The sequence below is a fragment of the Furipterus horrens genome, unplaced genomic scaffold (assembly GCF_987537825.1).
Source record: "Furipterus horrens unplaced genomic scaffold, mFurHor1.1.pri manual_scaffold_12, whole genome shotgun sequence".
NCBI lineage: Eukaryota > Metazoa > Chordata > Mammalia > Chiroptera > Furipteridae > Furipterus > Furipterus horrens.
In genome coordinates, this window is record NW_028327182.1 from 73,214,347 (window position 1) to 73,235,319 (window position 20,973).

The 20,973-nt window shown below is 41.2% G+C and overlaps 1 protein-coding gene across 2 annotated transcripts in view; it reads right to left on the reverse strand.

The window, feature by feature from the left end:
* The window catches only part of PSD3 (pleckstrin and Sec7 domain containing 3), a 458,929-nt gene that overhangs the window by 308,992 nt on the left and 128,964 nt on the right, over window positions 1-20,973 (reverse strand). For both annotated transcript variants that reach the window (XM_090258695.1, XM_090258696.1), the window contains exon 2: window positions 19,471-19,579. In XM_090258695.1, coding sequence (XP_090114821.1) covers window positions 19,471-19,579 — 109 coding nt within the window. The remainder of the gene's footprint in view (window positions 1-19,470; window positions 19,580-20,973) is intronic.

Here is a 20,973-nt window from a genome sequence, read left to right on the forward strand (position 1 = left end):
TCTTTTTTTAAAGATTTTATTTATTTATTTATTTAGAGAGAGAGAGGGGAAGGGAGGGAGAAAGAAAGGGAGAGAAACATCAATGTGTGGTTGCCTCTCATGTGCCCCCAACTGGGGACCTGGCCGGCAACCCAGGCATGTACCCTGACCGGGAATCAAACCAGTGACCCTTTGGTTCACAGGCTGACACTCAATCCACTGAGCCACACCAGCTAGGGGTAAGAGAAGTGTTTCTTAATCCTTCTGGCACCATGGTCCTCTATGAGAAAGTTATGGACTTTCTCCCAATAAAGACATCCAGATGAGATATTTATACAAACCTTGTAAAGTTCCTGGGGGCTCACATCCCCTGTAAAGTTAAAAACCCTGCCACAGAGAGTCTCATGTTAGGTATCCACAGCTTTCACTCACATAAGAAATTTTCCTTTTAATTAAAGTTATACAAGAAAATTTCGACCTACCATAAGTATCTGGCATTAATTTAACATTTTCATAGAACAAACTATTACATGCAAGTCAGACAGCAAAGATCATAAACAGTGAGAGTGGAGTTTAGTTAAGAGTCAATGAGTGGAAGGGGAAAACAGAAATATCACCAGTGACCCACAGATTTCAAGTTCATGTCACCACTTGACAGGAAGGCTCAGATGGCCCAGATCCATGTCCATGTATGAGAGCACAGGTTTTCTACGGGCAACATGTTACTGCTAAACCTTGAACATCAGAAGTAGCAGCTTCATGTCCTAAAAACAACAACTCAGGCTAAGAAAAATCAGCAGGAGCAACTAACTGTAAAATCTCCTTTTAAAACTCAAATTTGGAGATAAAAATAGTTAGTTCCTAAGCTGAATACCAGTGGACTCACACACTGTGACTATAACAGCTGATAAATCACAAACAATAATATTAATGATACATAGTTGTGGAATTTTAATTTCTTTTCACTCAATCCTTTTTACAAGACTTATTCGCTAAATGCATTGCTAAACAGAATTTAATTTTGTCTTTTGTAGTAAGCATAAGAATGAGAGCAAGATATCACAAAAATCTAAATTGTAAGTTTCAATAGGAAATGGTTAAAATCAGCCCTGGCTGGCGTGACTCAGTCGGTTGGAGCATCGGCCAGTAAAACAAAAGGCAGCAGGTTTGATTCCTGGTCAGGGCACATGGCTGGGTTGCAGGCTTAGTTTCCAGTTGGGTGCATGCCAGAGGCAACCAATCAATGTTTCTCTCCCTCTCTCTCTCTCATATCTCTTCTCTCTAAAATCAGTAAGATGGCCTCAAGTGAGAATAAAAAAATAAAATAAAATGGTTAACATCAAACTATCTGTAGAAGTAACCCACCCTGAATATAATAGGTAAATTGATAAATGTGGAATTTCAAAAACAGCCAAATTCTAATCAAGATACCAGGTGTAAACTCAGATGAATTTAGTGAAAGAAAAACCTGTAAATAAACTAGTGCCTTCCAGCATGACAGGCTCAATAACAGGGACAGATTCAGAGGTGCAGTGGGGACCCCCAAAGAAAGGGGTAATCAATCAAACTGAGGGGACTTCAATAAAGCTTCTCAGGACATATGCTTCAAACCGCAACTTTCTGAACTGACATTCAAGGCCTCCCACGGCCCTACCTTAATTCACTTCTCCACGTGAGTCAATACTCCACAACATCACTCTCCTCTTCTCCCACCAAAGGCTATTCTCCCCGCTCCTTCCATACATTCAAACACGACCTGTTCCTTCAAGGCACAGCACACCGCATCGCTCTCAGAAGCCTCTGATTGCTCCCTCACACCCTGCTCTGTTCTCTCCTCTGCTGTGTATAAGATGACCACAAAGCCCATTTCCCTTCTGCTCCTACCCCAAGTCTGTCTCCTCAGGAGAGCGGATGTCTGTCTCTATGCAGGATCTTTAACACGGAATCAGTCATTTGTTAGTGAGATTTGTACCAATTATCTGGCACTTAATTACCTCTCATCTTCTATTAAATGGCTCCTGGAAGGAATGCTGTCTTGCTTATAAGTTTATTAGCTTCTTATAAGCAGTGATTAGCAGTACTGGGTACATAGCAAATACTTGTAAATAAATATTTGTAGACATTAAATGTATTAAACAAAAAAAAAATTTTTTTTGCCCCTCTTTTAAAAATTATTCTTAATAGTTTTATGGCTTGTTTTTTAATTAAATTTATTGGCATGACATTGTTTAACAAGACTATAGAGATTTCAAGTGTACATTTCTATGATACATGTTCGCTCATCCAAAGTCAAATCATCTTCCCTCACCATATAGTTGATCCCCTTTACCCTCTTTTAAAAAAAAAATCTAGATATAAGAACCAAAACTAGATAAATCTCAGTTCCAATAAATTCTGGGGCACCTGCTACCAAAAACAGTCTCTAGTCTTTCTTACTTTAAATTGAAAATCAGAACAAGGCCTCAATCTTCTTTTTTAAAATCTATTCATTTTATCCGGTATTGACTCCAAGTCCACTGGACCAGTAGTTCCAAGGACAACCAAAGGGGCCATAGTTTAGGTGTTTAACCCTTTGAATGCCATGTGTAATTCAAAATTTGGATCCACATGAGAAAAAGCTGTATCAATATATAACCTGAGGTACAAAAAAAAAGAGAGCAAAACATAAAATATGAATTATTCCATTGTTATTTACATTTATAGCCATCGAAAAAAGAGTCACTGGGAGTGACACTGGCACTTTTGGGAAAATTTGTCAGTGTCGCTCACAGCGACCTTGGCACTCAAAGGTTAACAATCTATCATCAAAAAGGTGAGGTTACTAAATTACTTTTCCTAGTATAGCTCGGTTTTGCATTGAGCTCTCCCTCCTCATTTGCTGGGGCCCCCTTTTAACCAACAGGAACATTTTTGTAAAATAGCTCTCAAAGTTCCCGAGGCCCTGAAATAAGAGGTATCTGCACCTTAAGAACAGACCCGGACTTACTAACACCGCTGTCCCATCAGATGAACACAGACAGGACACCTCAGCATGTGAGCAGCACCGGCACAGAAGGAGAAGAATTGCTGGGGGGGGTGGGGGGGTGTTGCAGAGATGATGCAGCTACAGATGAAAGGCTGCTCGGCCTTGCTCTCTGCTGCTGTGTCTTGCCAAGGAATCGTCTCTAATTCTACAGTGTTGAAATAAAAATTTTAATTTATGTTTCATATTTTTATTTTCTTTCTTTTTTTTTGTTTTACTAATTTCTCTCTGCTGGGACATGGAGGGTTGGGTTGTTGGAATTTACACTGCAAAGAAAAAGGGGCAGGCTGGGTGTTCCAATTAAATGGATAAAGAACTCAGACATCCCAGTATCCTGAGATACAGTGGACTTCCCCACCATGGGACATTTAATTCAATGGCCCTGTCATCGCACCCTAATGACGCCAGGGAAAGGGACCTGTACTTAATCTGATGCCTCAGGCTACACTTTCTTCCCCTTCCAAAGGAAAAATAGCCGGAGCTATAGTGCTGCATCAACGTCCCCCAAGAAATAATGAACGAGATGGGAACTAGGAAATCATACAGACCAAGCTGAAATTCTTGGGGAGAGAAATTGTGCCTTCACATGAGTCTGGCACAGAAGTCCGATATGTAAACAGAACCGGGGGCCTTGCCTTGACCGGGGCTGGGGCCTGGACTCATGCCACCATCTCCTTTTCCCGAGTCTCAGGGAGACACGAACACTTCAAGATTTAAAGAAGTGAAGCCAGAAAAGTTGAACAGTTTATTCCACGTCCTTCTCCCAATTAATGACAAAGTCAAAATTACAGCCCACCTTCACATGACGTTAGGAGAATGGCAACTGGGTCCAGTGGGACCCCGCTCTGATTCCCTGCAGGGCTGTAGGACACAGCGGGAAGACTTGGGCTCTGAAGTCGCACTTGAGTTGTCATGTCAGCTCTGCGACTTACTGTTGTGTGACCTGAGGTGTAATTATTATATTTAAACCTCAGCGAGTCTCATCTATGAAGTAAAGGGGAGAAATAGTGTCAGTGAATTCTTCTAATATTTAAAGAATAGCTAACATAAAAATTCCCTAGCAGAGTATCTGTTACATAAATGTGTGTAACAATGTTCTCTTCTGTTTGCATCATCTGATAGAAAAGGGAATCTTTATCCTTGCTTTCCAAATAGATTTTAATTTTTTTAAAAATTCACATCTCAGAGAAAGAAATACAGATATAAAGATAGACACATATACACACACATATATGTGTATATATACTGTTAGTCAATATTATTACAATTAAGCAGAGAACCCAGGAGTAAACCAAAAAATTAAGAAAAACAGCCTACTAACTTTGTCACCATAATTTAATACAAAGCAAAAAAAAAAGCAACAACTAAAAAAACTATCAGTTAAGAAACAACCAATTTAGGAACTCACACATTAGTCTTTCAATGATTACACCTCAGGTAACACTGATTTCTTCACAAGTTTTTGCAAAACTTATAAATGGGATAAAATACTCCATACTGGGTTTTATATTTATTTTAATACATCCTGTATTCAAACATTATTATCAGGGGCCTACCAAACTTTCCATCTGAGAATATCATTACTTAATATTTCTATTTCAAAAACTTAAGTGTTTCGTCACGAAAATTCAAAATCTTTAATGTCATAACATCATAGACACAATAGATTTAAGGCATATTTATACACCAGCGGCATTTTCATAAACTTCAGGTTAGATTAAGCAGAAAGAACAAAAGCATATTAACTAACCTCCAAAACAAACCTGAAAGAAATCTGCCTGAAGAAGCAAACAGAGCTTGACCATTTGAGAACTACTAAAAAGTGTTATGACTTTGTCCACCAGAGGGCAGTGCTGTTTAACTAGTAAAAAGTGAATAATTAATAAAACTCAGGAATAAAATTTTGTACTTAAAAAAAAAAAAAAAGCCACACATTGAAGGACAACCTAGACATATACTACTAGATATCTGTAAATTAGGTTCAAATATCATAAAATATGGTATACTTTTCAAAATCATTTTGTGCTTGGGTAGGGTTATACTCAAACGAAGAAAGACAGTACTTAAAGTTTCACCCAACCAAGGGCACTGCAGTTCTGACCAGTCTCCTCACTCGCAGCCTGATGCTAAGAGAAGCCTTCACTAGTGTGGCTCCATTGGTTGCGCATCATCCCGCCAAGTGAAAGGTCACCAGTTGATTCCCCGTCAGGGCACATGCCTGGGTTGTGGGCACGTACCTGGTTGGGACGCCTGCAAGAGGCGATGATGCTTCTCTTACACATCTATGTTTCTCTCCCTTTCTCCCTCTCTTCCCCTCTCTCTAAAAATAATAAAATCTTTAAAAATATATAGGTAGAGTTCAAGAAGGCAGTGGACAGGGATAGTTGGGTACTAACTTTTTTATCACATATTTTAAACCAGTGATGATGCTTAGGGCATGCTTGTATTAAATACCTACCCCACTATGCCTGTAAAAGCATTCTCACTTAGCAGGAAATACATCCAGAATTTTAGCTTGAATGATTTAGTCACTATTCTGTGACAGTGACAGAAGCCCAAAATACCAAGGGGGTAGGGGCACAGGGTGTGTAGACTCCGCCCCTAGACACTGCTTCAGGGAACCAACACCCATCTATCCCAATTTTCAGTCACATGATCATATTTAGGTTTAATCTAAACAACTTTATACACACACATGCACACTTCTCTCTTTTATTACATCCAATTACCTCCTAATCACTAGGCGCATCGGGTCTTACTGGACTCATCTACGTATAGCATGTCTGCAGTTACTCCCTTCTTTAAATCCCTCTCCCTCGTTTCCCAAAGATCCTTCTGTCCTGATGTTCTTCCCACCTCTCTGGCTGATCCTGCTGAAATTCTTTTAGTCCCTACTCTTTCGGCCTACCCTTGAAATATTTTTATTCCTCCGGGTGCCATCTTTGGTCCTCTTCTTCATTTTGTACATGCTTCCTGGGCAATCACGGCCACTTCCAAATCTCTTATCTCTGGCCCATACCTGTACGCTCACCTGCCACTGAATAGCCCCATATGAATGTGCCCCGGGCATCTCAAACGCGACACGTCCAACATGCCATCACTCCTCTTCCCACCTCTGTACCTGCTCTTCCTTCAAGCCTGTGCCTTGCTGAAAGGCATCACCATCCACCCAGCTGCCCAAGGCTGACAACACCCTGAGTGGCTCCCCTCCCTCCTTGCACATCTACTCAGCTGCCCAGGCAGCACCTCCGCCACCGCAGCCCCATCCTCATTCCTGTTATAAACAATGAGCTGTAACTGAAAGTGCTTTGCAGTAATTTCTCCAAAAATATTCTTACTTATAGATAACACAAGTCCTTCTGCCCTTCTGACCCTTCTTGTCCTCCTTCCTGCTCTCAGGAATGTGGCTGGAGCTCCAGCAAGCATATCAAAAGATGAGAAATGCTCCAAGGCTGGCAGAGCAAACAGCCGAAAGCGCTGTGGGTTGACTGGCTGGGCTCAGAATCACCTGGGCTCCTTTCAGGGAAGACAAAGGGAATTTATTTTGTTTAAATCCCTGCCGTGCGTGCATGTGTGCATGCATCTTCCTAACGAGGTGCACTGCCTGCAATCTCACCTTTCCATAACTGCCATCTCATCACTACCCTGCTTCCAGACTCATTTCCCAAATCCCAAATGTGGAGTCAATTCAGTATTTAAAAACGAAAAAAAGCAATAAAATGCATACTCCTTAGCATGGCATACAAGACTGTGACCTGGTCCTTGCCTGGCTTGAGCCTCCTCCCTCGTTCCTGCCCTGGTGACACTGGCTGCTCAGAACAAGCCATGGTTTTCAGAGCACACCTTTACCTGTCACTTCCCAGCACCCACCCACCTTACCCTTGAAAACACTGCTCAGATAATCGCCTCTTCCAGGAAGCCCTCCTTCTTGTCTAACTTAGGTGTGCTTTCAGTAGCCTCCCAAAGCTCCCTATTCTCACTTCCACTATAGCAGGCATCGTATTGCGTTGGAATCATCATATTACTTGTCTGTTTCCCCAACCAGACTCCACAGTCAAGACTGTGTACTTCATGCTTCCTCTATCTCCAGCCTAGCAGCTACTGACCTTACGGTATCCTGAGAAAGCAAACACCCTCACCAAGTGCCTTCACTTGTCTTGATGAAGTTCTTGGCATCTGATGCCTGACATAAATGAAAACTCAGGCCTCCTTTAATTCTTTGCCCAGGCCCATACAGGAGCATTTCCCCAACTATGTTCCAGTAACATCTGTTTAGGGAATGTTAGTAATGTTAATAACATGTGGGTTTCAGTCCCCAGGCATCTTCCAGTCCCACTAACCTGTCCAACTCCCTCCACCCTCCAAATAACCCCCCTCCCCGTGGGGCGTCTTCAACTTCAGTCTCTGGTTCCCACCATTTCTCCTTTAGACCTCAGCGCCAGCTCATGTCTGGGGAGGATTCCCTACTTACCCAACACGTCAATAATCCTCTAAAATTTGTCTGAAGATAACCTTGAACTCACCAGTCTCTACAACCTCCTTTATTCTCCCTTCTAAAACTAGGCTTTGTCTCTCAACATTTTTTAGTACTTGTCTCTTTCTTCATGATTTTCAAAGAATCCCTAGAATGAACCTATACCTTATCTGTAAATGTGCTCAGCTTCTTAGGACATAATCCCTCAGAGGTCAAGTTCATAGAACAGGAGCAAGGTGAGCTCTTCTTGGGCTTCAGTTTCTCAGTAGTGTTTCCTCTACCAATACCAACAAGACCTTCACATTACCTCACCCGCCCTTAGGAAGGAGCCTGGCCTTTCCTTGTTCTCAGTCTCTGTCAGACACCATCACATAGCCACTGCATATGACGCTGAGGAGCAGGGCTGACTGCTCAGTGCTGCCCAAGAACTGCCTGGCTCTGAATCATCCGGGGAGCTCATTATGATAGTAGCTTTTTGGGTCACACACCAGAATCAGAGGGTCAAGAACCTGATTGTTTTTTCACCTATATTGAGGTGTAAATGACAAATACAATTGTAGGACTTTAAAGTGTACAAGGTGGTGATTTGATATATGTCTACATTGTGAAAGAAAGAATCTGAATTTTAATGTGTATCCCAAGCATGTGTCAGTGCAGCCCGGCAGCAAGGCAGGGCAGGACAGTGGCCACCAGAATCCCTGGAACTGTCACCTGAGCCTGAAGCAGCTGCCTGCATTCACCCTTGTGTGCAATTCAGAGAATATCATTTTCTCAGTATGCCATGAAGTGGAAAAGTTCGTTGAGTTCCTCAAAATTCCTGGAGTACTATTAAATCAGTAGCTCTAGGGGAGGTTCGCAGCAATCATTTTTAAAACCTCACAGGTCAATCTAAGTGCTTTAAAATATCAATTTTCAACTCTTTAAGAGCAAAAATTCCTTTTTATAACAAGTATTTTGCAATGCCTCCTTTATTATTCTGACGTGAAATTCATAGTAATATAACCTGCCTAAATATAACATTCAAAACAATCAGTATAATAAGTTACTGTATATGTACATTCAATAGTTTACTAAGACTAAAATGATTCTCATTATCAAATGCTCAGGTCAGTCAGACACTTGCTTGTACCTAAATGCAGAGTCACCCTGAAAGTCAGGGTCAAGTGCAGCCTGACACAGGTGTGGTGAGCTGATGACTCGATGGGAGCAGCACTGCCTTACAGGACATTATATTTAGAAATGATGATCAATTTTTAGTAAACTTCCAAATACAATAAAGCACAGTAGTCCCACCTTATCAGAGGTTTCACCTGTGTGGTTTTAGTTACCCACATCAACAACGATCTGAAAATATTAAATGGAAAGTTCCAGAAATAAAGAATCCGTAAGTTTTAAATGTGCACTGTTCTGAGTAGCGCGATGAGATCCTGTTCTGTCCTGCTTTGTTCTGCCTGGGACGGGAATTGTTTGTTCACCCAGTGTGTCCGTCTCTACACGTTACCTGCCCGGTAGTCGCTCAGGAGCCGGCTTCTCAGTTATCAGATCAGTAGTGAAGGCATCACAGTGCTTGTGTGAGTTTTACTTAATAATAGTGTCTCTGTCACCTGCTTTGTCTCGTCACACAGGCACCCTATCACCTCACAACATCACAGGACAACGAAGGGCAAGTACTGTATAATAAGATATTGTGAGAGACCACACTCACTTTATCTTTCATTACAATCCACTGCTATAATGTTCTATTTTATTAGCAGTAATTAACCTCCTGCTGTGCCTAATTTATAAGTCAAACTGTCACAGATGTGTATGTAAAGGAAAATAGAGAGTAAACATAGGGTTCAGTACTATCTGCGGTTTCGGGCATCCTCTGAGGGTCACGGAAGTATCCCGCGTGGATAAGGGGAGATGACTATAAAATCTTCCCCTGACTCATCTGGCAGTTATAGTCCTTGAAAATTCAGTGATGCAAAAAAATCTGTTTATATATCCTAAGTCCAGATCATCAGCAATATGTGTTTCCCCTCCAAGAGTGTCCAGTGGACAGAGACAAGTAGTACATGAAATAATCCCTCCTGCACAGCACTACCCACGCACTCCTAGCATCCCTGGCCTTAGCCATTTAAGGCCAGTGCCAACCCTCAACCCCAATCATTGTGACATTTAAAAATATCCCCACAAGTTTCCAAAACCACTGCTTTAAGACAACCATTCAAGCTCCTGAAACAATTCGAACAGAGGCACCTGTATCGGGCTGCAATATTACTTCAGCCCTAGGCTGCTACTCATATCATCATGACTCCAGAAGCCGCCTGATTTCACCTATATGCAAACGCCCCAAAGCAAATATTGGTATGGATACAAGCATAACAGAAATGGCTGGTGAAATTCCACACGAATGCACAGCCGTCACAGATACGAGAAACCCTCTTCGTTAATTTCTGAAAAACTCATGCGCACTATTTTATTTTTTACAATCAAAGCACGTTTCCCTATTGACATTACATTTCAATTTCAGAGATGTCCTCTCACTTACTGATTGCTCTTCAACTGGCAGTGGTACCTAAGCACTTCAGCTTTGAATGTCAGTCAAATCTATCATACTACAGTCCAAAGATATTAAAGAATTCCACAATGAGTCCTTTAGTACTAAGATAGTTTATAAACAGCTCAAGTAATTACCTTTTAAATACAGGAGTTCTTAAGCCTGTGTGTCCGTCTGCTAAACCCGAGAGATGCCTGGGTCCCTCGCCTGCCGGGTCCCCTGGCCACAGATTCTGACTGCACAGACGGGCCTGAGAATCTTATTCTTTTTAAAAGGTCTATAAATGTTCTCTTGTTGGCAGGGGTAGACCCAGTTTTGGATGTTCTTTTTAATAGAAAGAAGAAAAACTACTAGGTCTCCCAAAGCCTTGGGAAGTCCTATCTATGCATTAGCTTCATGGTATATCCACGTCTGGATGCTATTTGGGGCTGCAAAACATGACATAACGAGAATCATGACTGGAAACCGTGACTAAAGTGTAAAGTCATATGCTAGCACGACTTGAAAGCAGAGACCAGAAGCCTAAGTGCCCACGGGCTTCAGGAGGAACGTACACCTAAAGCAGGGGACAACGCAGGAGGGGTGCCAACTGGTAAACTGGACGGCACCTGAGCTCCCCCAGCTCTAGCTGCTGTTCAACAGAAACTCGAAATCTGGGATTTTACAGGCATTCTCCCAATTTTTAAATGGGAGCTCAATTTTTTCACAACATACTGGCTAGACCAAAGAAAACGTAAAAGGTGATAGTATGCGACCTTTGCTTTACCACCTGAAAGGGAAAAGATACCCTCTCCTAAAAACAAAAGGAAACTAAGATTAGATGATACATTTAAGGAACAATGAAGGAAGACACTGCTAAAAGCTAACTTTGTAAAGTAGTTTACACACCTGACAAAAAAAAAAATTTATTTTGGGACACATCTCAAGGACCCAAATTTATTCTAAAACATCCTAACAGCACCCAAAGAATTCTGTGAGTCAAGGGAAGACTAGCTCTCCCATATAAAACACACGGAGAGGGGGGGAAAAAGCTTTAAAAATGAATCCTTAATGGCTAATAAGTGCATGAGCAAACTCTGACCTTAATTACATCTGGTGCTGCGGTTTCTGGAGAGTAAAGCTCTCTGTTCTAGTAGAGTGCCAAAGTTGGTCTGACCCTACTCTCAAAAAAGTCAAATCCTGCTCCTCAGCCGTTTAGTAGCTGCTTAAAAAAAAAGACTACAATGAACTCTGGTTCAAAAAATAATGAATTTCCTAGACAAAATTAAAGTATTTTCTAAATAGACCATAGGAAGAAGCTTTTCAACAGGCCCTCCAGATTGATTTTCGCCAACACTCCTGAGCTATCTCAGTGTATGAAACACCAGGCTGTTGCAATGAGGGAGCTCAGTGTGCCAATGTGTGGGCCAAGGTGGGATAAGGTGAGAGCACTGACTTATTAGAGCCAAAAAGGAAGTCTACAGTCCCTCCTGGGTCCACTTTGCCAGGACAAAACAAACCCCTAAAAACTACTGCTGACCAGAGTCTGCAGAATTGCTAAAATAACAGAGGACATCTGGCCAGCTTAAGAAAGGCCAAGGAATGGTGAACTAGTCTAATATACACTTGTATATCATACTGTAAAATCATATTTTTGCTTTCCAGAACAAGTGGGACAGAGGCTGGGAAGTAGAAAGGAAGGAGAAAACTAAAGAAAATGTGCCAAAAGGAGAGGATTTACTAAAGGGGTAGGCACAAAATTACAAACCAACTTGTATCTGAGGTGGAGAGAAGAAATAACAGCAGACCCAAGAAGCTGTGGACTTGTTCTTCTTGCTCTGTATATCTGTAGTTTTCCGCACCAACCCACATGTTCCTCAAGGCCACGACTCCAGGCTTCCCTGGGTCCTGTGACCCTATGCGACATTAGCGCAGGAGCGTGAGTGGATCTTGTGCATCTTGCTCTCCAGGCATTCTGCGTGAATGGACAGGTATCCACCCAAATCAATAAGATGTTCTCTATTTACCCAACACACTCTACCTACCAGTAAGAATTATTTAGCTTCTTCACACCATAAGCAAAAAGTAACTCAAAATGGAACCCAAACCTAAATGTAAGAGTTAGAACTATAAAACTTAGAAGAAACTACAGGAGTAAACCTTGACCTTGGATTAGGCAATAATTTCATCGATATGTCACCAAAGGGACAAGCAACAAAAGAGGAAATAAATTGGACTTGATCAAAATTAAAAATATTTGTGCTGCAAATGATACTATCAAGAAAGGGAAGAAAACCCACACAATGGGAGAAAATATTTGTAAATAACATCTCTGATAAGGGATGTGTATACAGAATATATAAAGAACTTCTACAATCCAATCATAAAAAGACAAACCAATTAAAAACTAGACAAAGGACCTGAATAGACATTTCTCCAAAGGAGATACAGATAAGCCAATAGGCACATGAAAAGATGCTCATTAGTCATTCAGGAAATGCAAATCAAAACCACAATGAGACACCTCTTCATGTCCACTAGGATAGTTATAACTGGTTATAATAAAAATGATAGGAAGAGTTGGTGAGAGAATGTGGAGAAACAGGAACCCACAAAGACTACTGGTGGGAATGTAAAATGGTGCAGCCACTGTGGAAAACAATACAGAAGTTCCTCAAAAGGTTTAAAGTACAATCACCATATGATCCAGCAATTGTTCATAATAGCCAAAAAGTGGAAGCAATCATATGTCCATCAAGTGGTGAATAGATAAATAAAATGGGCACTATCCATATAATAAAATATTATTCCACAATTTTTATTGTGGAATAAAGTAGTAATACGTGCTACAGCATGGATGAAAACAATATGAGAAGTGAAAAAAAAGCTAGTCACAAAAGACCACATACTATATGATTCTATTTATATGAAATGTCCAGAACAAACAAATCTATAGGGACAAAAATAAATGAGGGGTTGCCTAGTGAAGGGGGGAGACAGAAAGTGACTGCTAGTGAGCACAGTCTCCTCTTTTTGAGATGAAAATGTTCTACAGTTATTTGTGGTGATGGCTGCACAACTCTGTGAACATACTAAACACCACTAAGTTTTACATTTTAAATGGGTTAATGGTATGGTATATAAATTTTATCTCAATAAAGCTATTAAAAAGCAACCTTTCTTCTGGGTATATATCTAAGGGAAATAAAATCAGTATATTGAAATGATACCTGCCTCTTCATGTTCATTACAGCATTATTTACAACAGCCAAGACATAAACAGAACCAAAGTGTTCATCGACAGATGAATGAATAGATAAGATGTGGGCGGGGGGGGTGTATTTGTGTTTATATAACAATATTATTCAGCCATAGAAAGAAGAAATATCTGCCATTTGCAAGGGCATGGATGGACTGTGAGGGCACTGTGCTAAATTAACATAAGTGAGACAGAGAAAGACAAATACCAGGTGAGGAATCTAAAAAAGACAAACTGATAGAAGCAGAGTGTACCAGTGGTTATTGGAGGCTGGGAAGGGGGGTAAATGTGGAGATGTTCGTCAAAGGGTATGAACTTCCAATTACAGGACAAACAAAGTCTGGAGATATAAAGTAGAGCGTGCTGGCTATAGTTAAAAATACTGTATTGTAGACTTGAAATTTGTTAAGAGAGTAGATCTCAACTGTGCTCAGAAAGGGACTTGTGTGTGGCATCTTCAGAATGACGTTACCACACACACAAAAAAGGGCAACCCTGTGAAGTGATGGATATGCTAAGTGACCTTAGTACAGTAATCATTTCACAACATGCACCTTAAACTTTCACAATGTTATTTGTCAATTATATTAAAACAGAAGAAAATAAAGAATGATTCAGGCTTTTGGGTGACTATGGCAGTGGCTCACAAGTTTGCCTCCTCTCTTCTATTTCAAATTTCAAAGGAAAATAAAATTCTTAAAAAGAGAAACATGATTAAGTTAGAGATTTTAATGAGTCTGTCATGCTAAAATGGATGGGACTATAATCACAGACAAAATAAAGCAGAAGTCATAACCCAGACTAACCCAGAAAGCCTCGGCCATCCTAACAGCAGAGCCACAGAGAAGCTAAAAGCCAAAGTTGGCAGGTAATCATACCTGAAATGGAAGAAGAACAGATGTTGACTGTAATTAACTGGAGAATTATAAAGAATTATCTATAGAACAGCTTCCCACATTGGCCCCCTCTCCTCTTCCTCCCCTGCCCAGAGGCTTGCTGGCACCAGACACTTAGCCGGGGTGCATACAACAGGCTGCACACCCACCTGCCCCTGCACAGCTTACTGACCTCACTCAGGTCTCCTCAGCCCTCCTCTACACATGGGGCCTGCTGGGGACACGCAGCACACACACGCAGGAACACCCAGCTCTCTGTATTTGGGGGCTCTGCCTTTCATTCATGTGTGAAAGCAAACTCTAACAGACATTTGAGGAAAAGCAGTGGCTTTCAAGAGAAGTTCCAAGACTTAATGAAACAAAACTGACCCAGGATAAAGGAGAATTGCAGAAACAGAAGGTAATCTTAGAAAACAAATTCTAATTAATTCTTTAGAGATATTCAAGATGATAATGAATCCATAAAAGAACAGAGTGTGATGAAAACTGAGTGATCAGAGAATGGGAACAAGCTCTTGAAATTATAAATATAATTATGAAAATAAAAATTTTACTAGAAAGAATAGAAGGTGATACTTTAAAACGGGAGAAAAAAAGTAAGACACACTTAAGATTAATCCAATCCAAGAGAACCAACATCCATCTAATAGGAATTTCAGAAGTAAAAACCATTAAAAAATAGAGGGGGAATAATAAAAAATAAAAAAAAAAATAGAACAAATGCTCCCAGATGTCCAAGAGAAGGAGCAGATCCCACACAAAGGAGCAAGCCTCAGCCCAGCGCCAATGGATGCCCGGCGAGAGCAAGACAATGCTCCAGAGCTCAGGAGAGAAATGAGCCGAACCTAGGCTTCAACTCCAGCGAAATGAGCAATGAAGCATAAAAACAGAATAGTCATTTTCAGACATACAAAGCTTTAAGAACATTACTCATCCCAGAACCTCTCTGAAAGGGAATTACTACAGGATATACTCCAGGAAAAAAAGATCCCAAGAATGTGGCGTGGAATCCAAAGAGCAGTATATCTAATTAAGAATGCAATAAAGAATGTTGTCAGAGGGTAAGGGAGCAGCTGTATAAAGGCCTAGAAAACTTTTGGCACAACTTAGAACAAGTTGTCAGAAGGTTCTAAGATGAATGCCTTCAAGATGAAAATGAATTTATGGTTATAAATAATACAGTTTACACGTAGTGATAAAATGAAGACCTAACACTCAAACAGTAAATTGTAACAATCTGCTACCCCTGTCCCTTACTTTTTCTCCTCTCTGCTCAGGATGGCTGTACTGTCCCTTGAGCAGAAGAGGTTAGGGACACAAGATCTACTTCTTCACTTCCGGTCCAACTACAATACTTGGATGCTGCATCCTGTACATGCTGGTGCTAGATTTTAAAATGTTTGAGTGAACCTGTAGAGAAAGCAGCAAAGATTTTGTTATAGCTACAGAACAGAATGTAAATGCCATAAGCCTTATAAAAGTAAAGGTAAGACAAACCCTGGGCAGCTAGCTTAAATGGTCAGAGCATTGTCCCGATATGCCAAGGTTGCAGGTTTGATTCCCAGTCAGGGCACAGATGAGAATCAACGAATGAATGTGTAAATAAGTGGAACAACAAATCAATGTGTCTCTGTCTTAAAAAAAAAAAAAAAAAAAAAAAATCAATAAAAAAGTTTTTAAATCAGTCGAGAACATAAGAGTGAGATTTTTGTAAACTTCAGTTGATCCCTCTCCTTAGCACCCCACAGGCCCCTCACTCCCTCACACACCTCCCTCAGTCACGTGTTCTCCCTAGAAGTTCAGGAAGTCTTACGCTCTCGTCTTCCTGGCCTTTAACCAAAGGAGAGAGACCGATGACCTTGGCCATGTGATGCTGCCTTCGGAACACTTCAAAGAACGTCCTTTCCCATAATGAAGCTCTGCCCCCCCCCCCCCAACTCCGTTAAGGTGTACTCTACCTGAACATTTCAGAAAAGCCACGCTGGCCACATAAGTGCAGTGATCTCGAGAGGAAGGCGTGATGAGTGGCAGTGTGGGAGGCACTACTGCCCGTCTGCTATACAGGCTGTGTTAGCCCCAGGTGAGGTTCTCACAGTCCCTCTTTTTTCCCTCTTTTTTAGCTTTGGAGCTCCCTGAATATTGGAATGGAAGAGGCAAACCTAGCACCTGTGACCACCTCCTCATTAAGTCACAGCACAACTGATGTCACACACAGCCCAGAGCCTCTCAACAATGACCAACTACTGCTCTGGCCCTGAAAAGCTCCTGAAAGCTGCAACAGCTCCCAGAAAGGAGCAGAGAGCAGAGAAACCAGAGAAGTGTGGTCCCCTCTTTCCTTTCCCTAGAGTGGTGAACAGATAATGAGAATCCAGAATTTAATTCCCAGCCCTGGGATTCTTCCCACTGTTCCCATGTCCTCCGATATTCCATCCAACACCCTAGCACCGGTCACTGATCAAGATCCCTGCAATACGCAACAGCTTGCAAATAACCTTGACTTGTCTTCCCTGGAACCTCCCACCTGCAACCCATGCTTAGTGGCAAAGTCTAAGCCTCTCTCCCTAGAGCAGCAACACTTTTCTTGGGCCTAACTGGGATCATGACCCAAATGACTTCACTGATCGCAGGTGATGCCACCTGCATTTTACTAGAGATGTGTTCTAAAGTCACTGTCAGCATTTCCATTTCTCCAGTGGGATGTTTCTGGAGCACTAAGGCAGTTTATCAATCAAATTCAAACAGAAACATGATCCTTCTCAATCTGCTACCTTTGCCTGTGGTCTTCTGAGTTTGGGCAGTGTTTCGATGACAGATGAATGGTCTAAATAAACATCAAGAGTATTTTTGAAATAATAATAATAATATGACATCATTTCTTTGTGAAGATAAGAAAAGACGACTTTTCCAAAAGTCAATAAAAACCTGCATCTTTTACCCTCCTGTGGTAAGCAATAGCATCTGTTGCTCCACCTTGATTTAGCTATCTGAAACAGTACTTGGTGCCTCCTTTTTTGCATACCTGGATAAAGTACAAATTTTTTACCCTGTCTTAGGAGGCCCTCCAAGATCCTGCACCTTTTGCAATGGTTAGCTTTCTGAAGTTATCTCTCACTGATATGCTTTACTAACCAACCAGGCTAGTCCCCTCCCTGCTCCTCAAACAACTGATATTTTCTGCTATCATACCTTTGCTCATACCATGCCCTGTCCCAAAACTCTATTAATCAGAATCCTAGTTACTAAGAACAAGTTCAACTTCCGCCTCCTCCATGAAGCCACCACAGCACAGTGGAAAGTGATCGTTCCCTTCCTTCAGTCACTGACAGACACAGTTCTCCCTGACCAAAGGATAAGCCACTGTAAGGCTAGAACTGCCTCTTCTACTTCTTTGCACCCTCACAGTGCCCAGCACATAGTAAGTGCCCATTAAATATATTTGCTCAGTAAATGCATGCATACTTTCACACCTGCCAAATAACATCACACTAAATAAATACTACCAATCATTTTTACCAAGGCAAATAAGAAACAGGAGGTTTAAAATGTATTTATTTGCCTCAGGTACACAGGGAAAGCTACTTAAAACTATGAGTAAAGAAGAATCAAACACACCCACCAATAAGTCAGATGATTATGTAGGCATTTGGTTTACAAAGCAAAGTAAAAATCATGTTTTATCAAATTAAAAAAAAAAAGCTTAATCAGCACAAAATCACAATGTGGTATTCAAAGTTAAGGCTATGCCAAGAAGGTGTTTTAGACAGTATTGGAGTGACTATAATCAGTATTCCCGCCCTGAAAACAGGGTACAGATGAGTAAGTGCCCCAAACCTAGAGCCCAGAACAGTTAGGTATTTATGCTACAGGATAAACAGCAAATTAGGACCCGTTATAAAAGCAGAATGATGTTTTAAAAGTAACCTAGCTGTTTTAAACGTTATTAACAGTCTCCAATTATTGAAATATCTAATGGAGGCAGCCGTCCGTCTCGAGAGACGATGGTGTAGCTTCTTAAGAGTCTATCTGCACCGCCGAGAATGGCTGTGCAGTCCAACTCGGGAGTGACACGGTATCTGTCTCCTCCCGTGTTGAATCGACATCTTGCGATGACGCTGGAGTGTCCTCTCCAGTGAAGCTGAAGCTACAGAGCCTGGGCAGGGTGATATGGAGGGTCTGCTGTTGCCCATGCAGCAGACCCCCCCTCTCTTCGCAGCTGAAGGGTCCAAGGGAAAGACGGAGTCAATACAGCTTGGCTTCAGGTGCGCCGCAGGAGTTGCCGGTGTTGACTACAACGTCAAACCGCCTTAGGGACTCCGGCTCCGGATTTTCTGTCGGGGTTTACTCCCTTAGCCTTTCCCCTGAAGAGGTATGCCGCAAGGCAGCGGAGGTTTTTTGGAGTCAGAGTTTTCCTTCTCTGATGTGCCCTGACTGGAAGATCGAACCAGCGACACCTAGCTCGCAGGCCGACACTCAATCCACTGAGCCAAACCAGCCAGGGCTATTGAAATATCTAATAAGTATTCATTATTAAGGTAAAAGGAATTTACTAAATGGCTGCATATATACTGCATTCTTGATATACCCAGATATCATGGGGTCCACTAAATAATCTCACCTAATATATGTCAAAAATGTCTAGTTATTATTTGACCTTTTCAACTGAAAAACAACTACATTAGGTCAGATTCCTTGCCTACCCAAAACAGAAAGCTGTCTCAGATAGTGAAGGAAGTCACGTCTGTACTTCCAAATGTCAACTTCCAAGGTCAGGGATATGATGGTGATGATAACAACAGCAGCAAACACTTTCACAGCAGTTGTTACACGCAGAGCGTGGTTCTGAGATCCTTACACATCAATTTACTTAATCCTCAAAAGAATTCTGAAACATGTATCACTATAATCTCATTTTCAGATTGAAAACTAAGCCACAAACAGATTAGATAACTTATTCAAGGTCACACACCTAACAAGTTACAAGGCCAGATTTCAAATTTAGGAAGTTTATTCAGAGCCCAGGCTCCTAACCACATGCAACACCCCTTTCCTAATTCCTAATATATGCTAACATTCCCTTTATCATCTACTTTTTCTCCACATTTCACTCGCATGCTGCCTTTCTACTTCTGTGAAACATGTCTGCTTTAATTATTCATCAAAACAGTCTTCCCAAGATGTAGAATTCAGAAATACAGGATGTGAATCTTATAGGTGATTTCAAGCAGGTTCGTAGTTTGAAGAATTCTCAGCTCCTGAGATTGCAATTTCAGTACCACTCCATATCTGTGACCGGAAGGAGAAGGGCAGGGAAACACTTACTCGTATCTGGAGTTTTCTCTTCAGATCTGCCAAATAAAAATTCATATTTGGCCTTGGCAACACTCTGGGAATGTGCTGATGCATTGTTACCCCAAACAAATGTCTCTGCCTGCAAAATCAGAACAAAACAAAGGCATAATTAAAAATATATCATAAAGCGAACCAACCAGCAAGAAGTTGGCTAAGCAATTATGACTCGATGGAGTGGTATACAGCCATCAAAAAAGAAATGTGAAAAAAAAACCCTGACAAAAATCAAAATACAAGATGCTGACTGCAAGATTATAGCTATATTTAAAAAGAGAAACATATGAACATGTGTAGAGGAATAAGAAAAATAGGAAAAGTTCGGCTGCGTTGGCAAGCAGAATTATGGTAGAATTTTTTTTTTTTAATTAGGTTTACCTTACTTTTTACAATGAGGAAACTGTATTTAACTTTAGACACATCATTTTCCAAATGATTGCCATTACGCACAGCCCACAGCAGGAATGTTTCTGCTATGTGTAGAATCTGCTAAAGTGTGCCATCAAAAAGGAATCTTTCCCCAAAAGTGATCACATTTTTATTTAATCAGGAACCCCACAGAAGTGCCAGGCATCCCATTCATACTAACTGTGCTAAATTTGAGCATCTGTCCCAGTGTCCTTTGGAATTCTTTTTACTTTTCTTTCTTTTTGTATATTGTTGTTCTATTATGATTGTCTCAATCCACCCTCTTGCTCTCCCCTGCCCCGCCCCCTCCCCCTCCCACAGTCAATCCCCTCCCTGCTGTCCATGTCCATGGGTCCTTTATACCAGTTCCTTGACTAGCCCCTTCCCCTTCTTTCCCGCTTCTCCCCTCCGCCCCCCCCCCACCAAAACCCAAAACCTGGCCACTGTCAGTCTTATTCCTTGTTTCCATGCCTCTGGTTCTATTTTGCTTATTTGTTTGTTTTGTTCATTAGATTCCTGTTACACTTAAGATCATATGGTATTTGTCTTTTGCTGCTTGGCTTATTTCAAGTAGCTTACTTGAAAGAAAAACCACAAAAGTGTTTGTAAAAGTGGTTCACATCGTGATTCTAAGTTCCTACAACTTTCTTCTTCATTGCTTTAGGCAACTAATGAAAATCAGGAGTGCCTGCCTTCTCTGGCCTAGGATTAATTAAAAATAAGTAATAAAGTAGAAATTTCAAAACACAAAGTTGACTTCATCTAATCAAGGAGTCATTCGGATCCAGACATTACTCACACTGGTTTCTACCCTTTAATTCAATGAGACATCTTTCCCGTGTCTGAGCGGCAAATGACCATTCACTTTAGGAGAGAGGAATATGAAGAGTTTCATCAGTAACCAGACAACTACCTCAAAGAGGGAAACTTTATGGCACCTTTTATATCCTTGGTTGGCAGTAGTAAGAAGGCCGTGACTGGGTCATGGTGGACTCCATCACTACACTGCTGACACTCAGTGGGTAGGCCTCTCTTTGTTCCTGCATACAGAAATCAAAGACCTAGCTT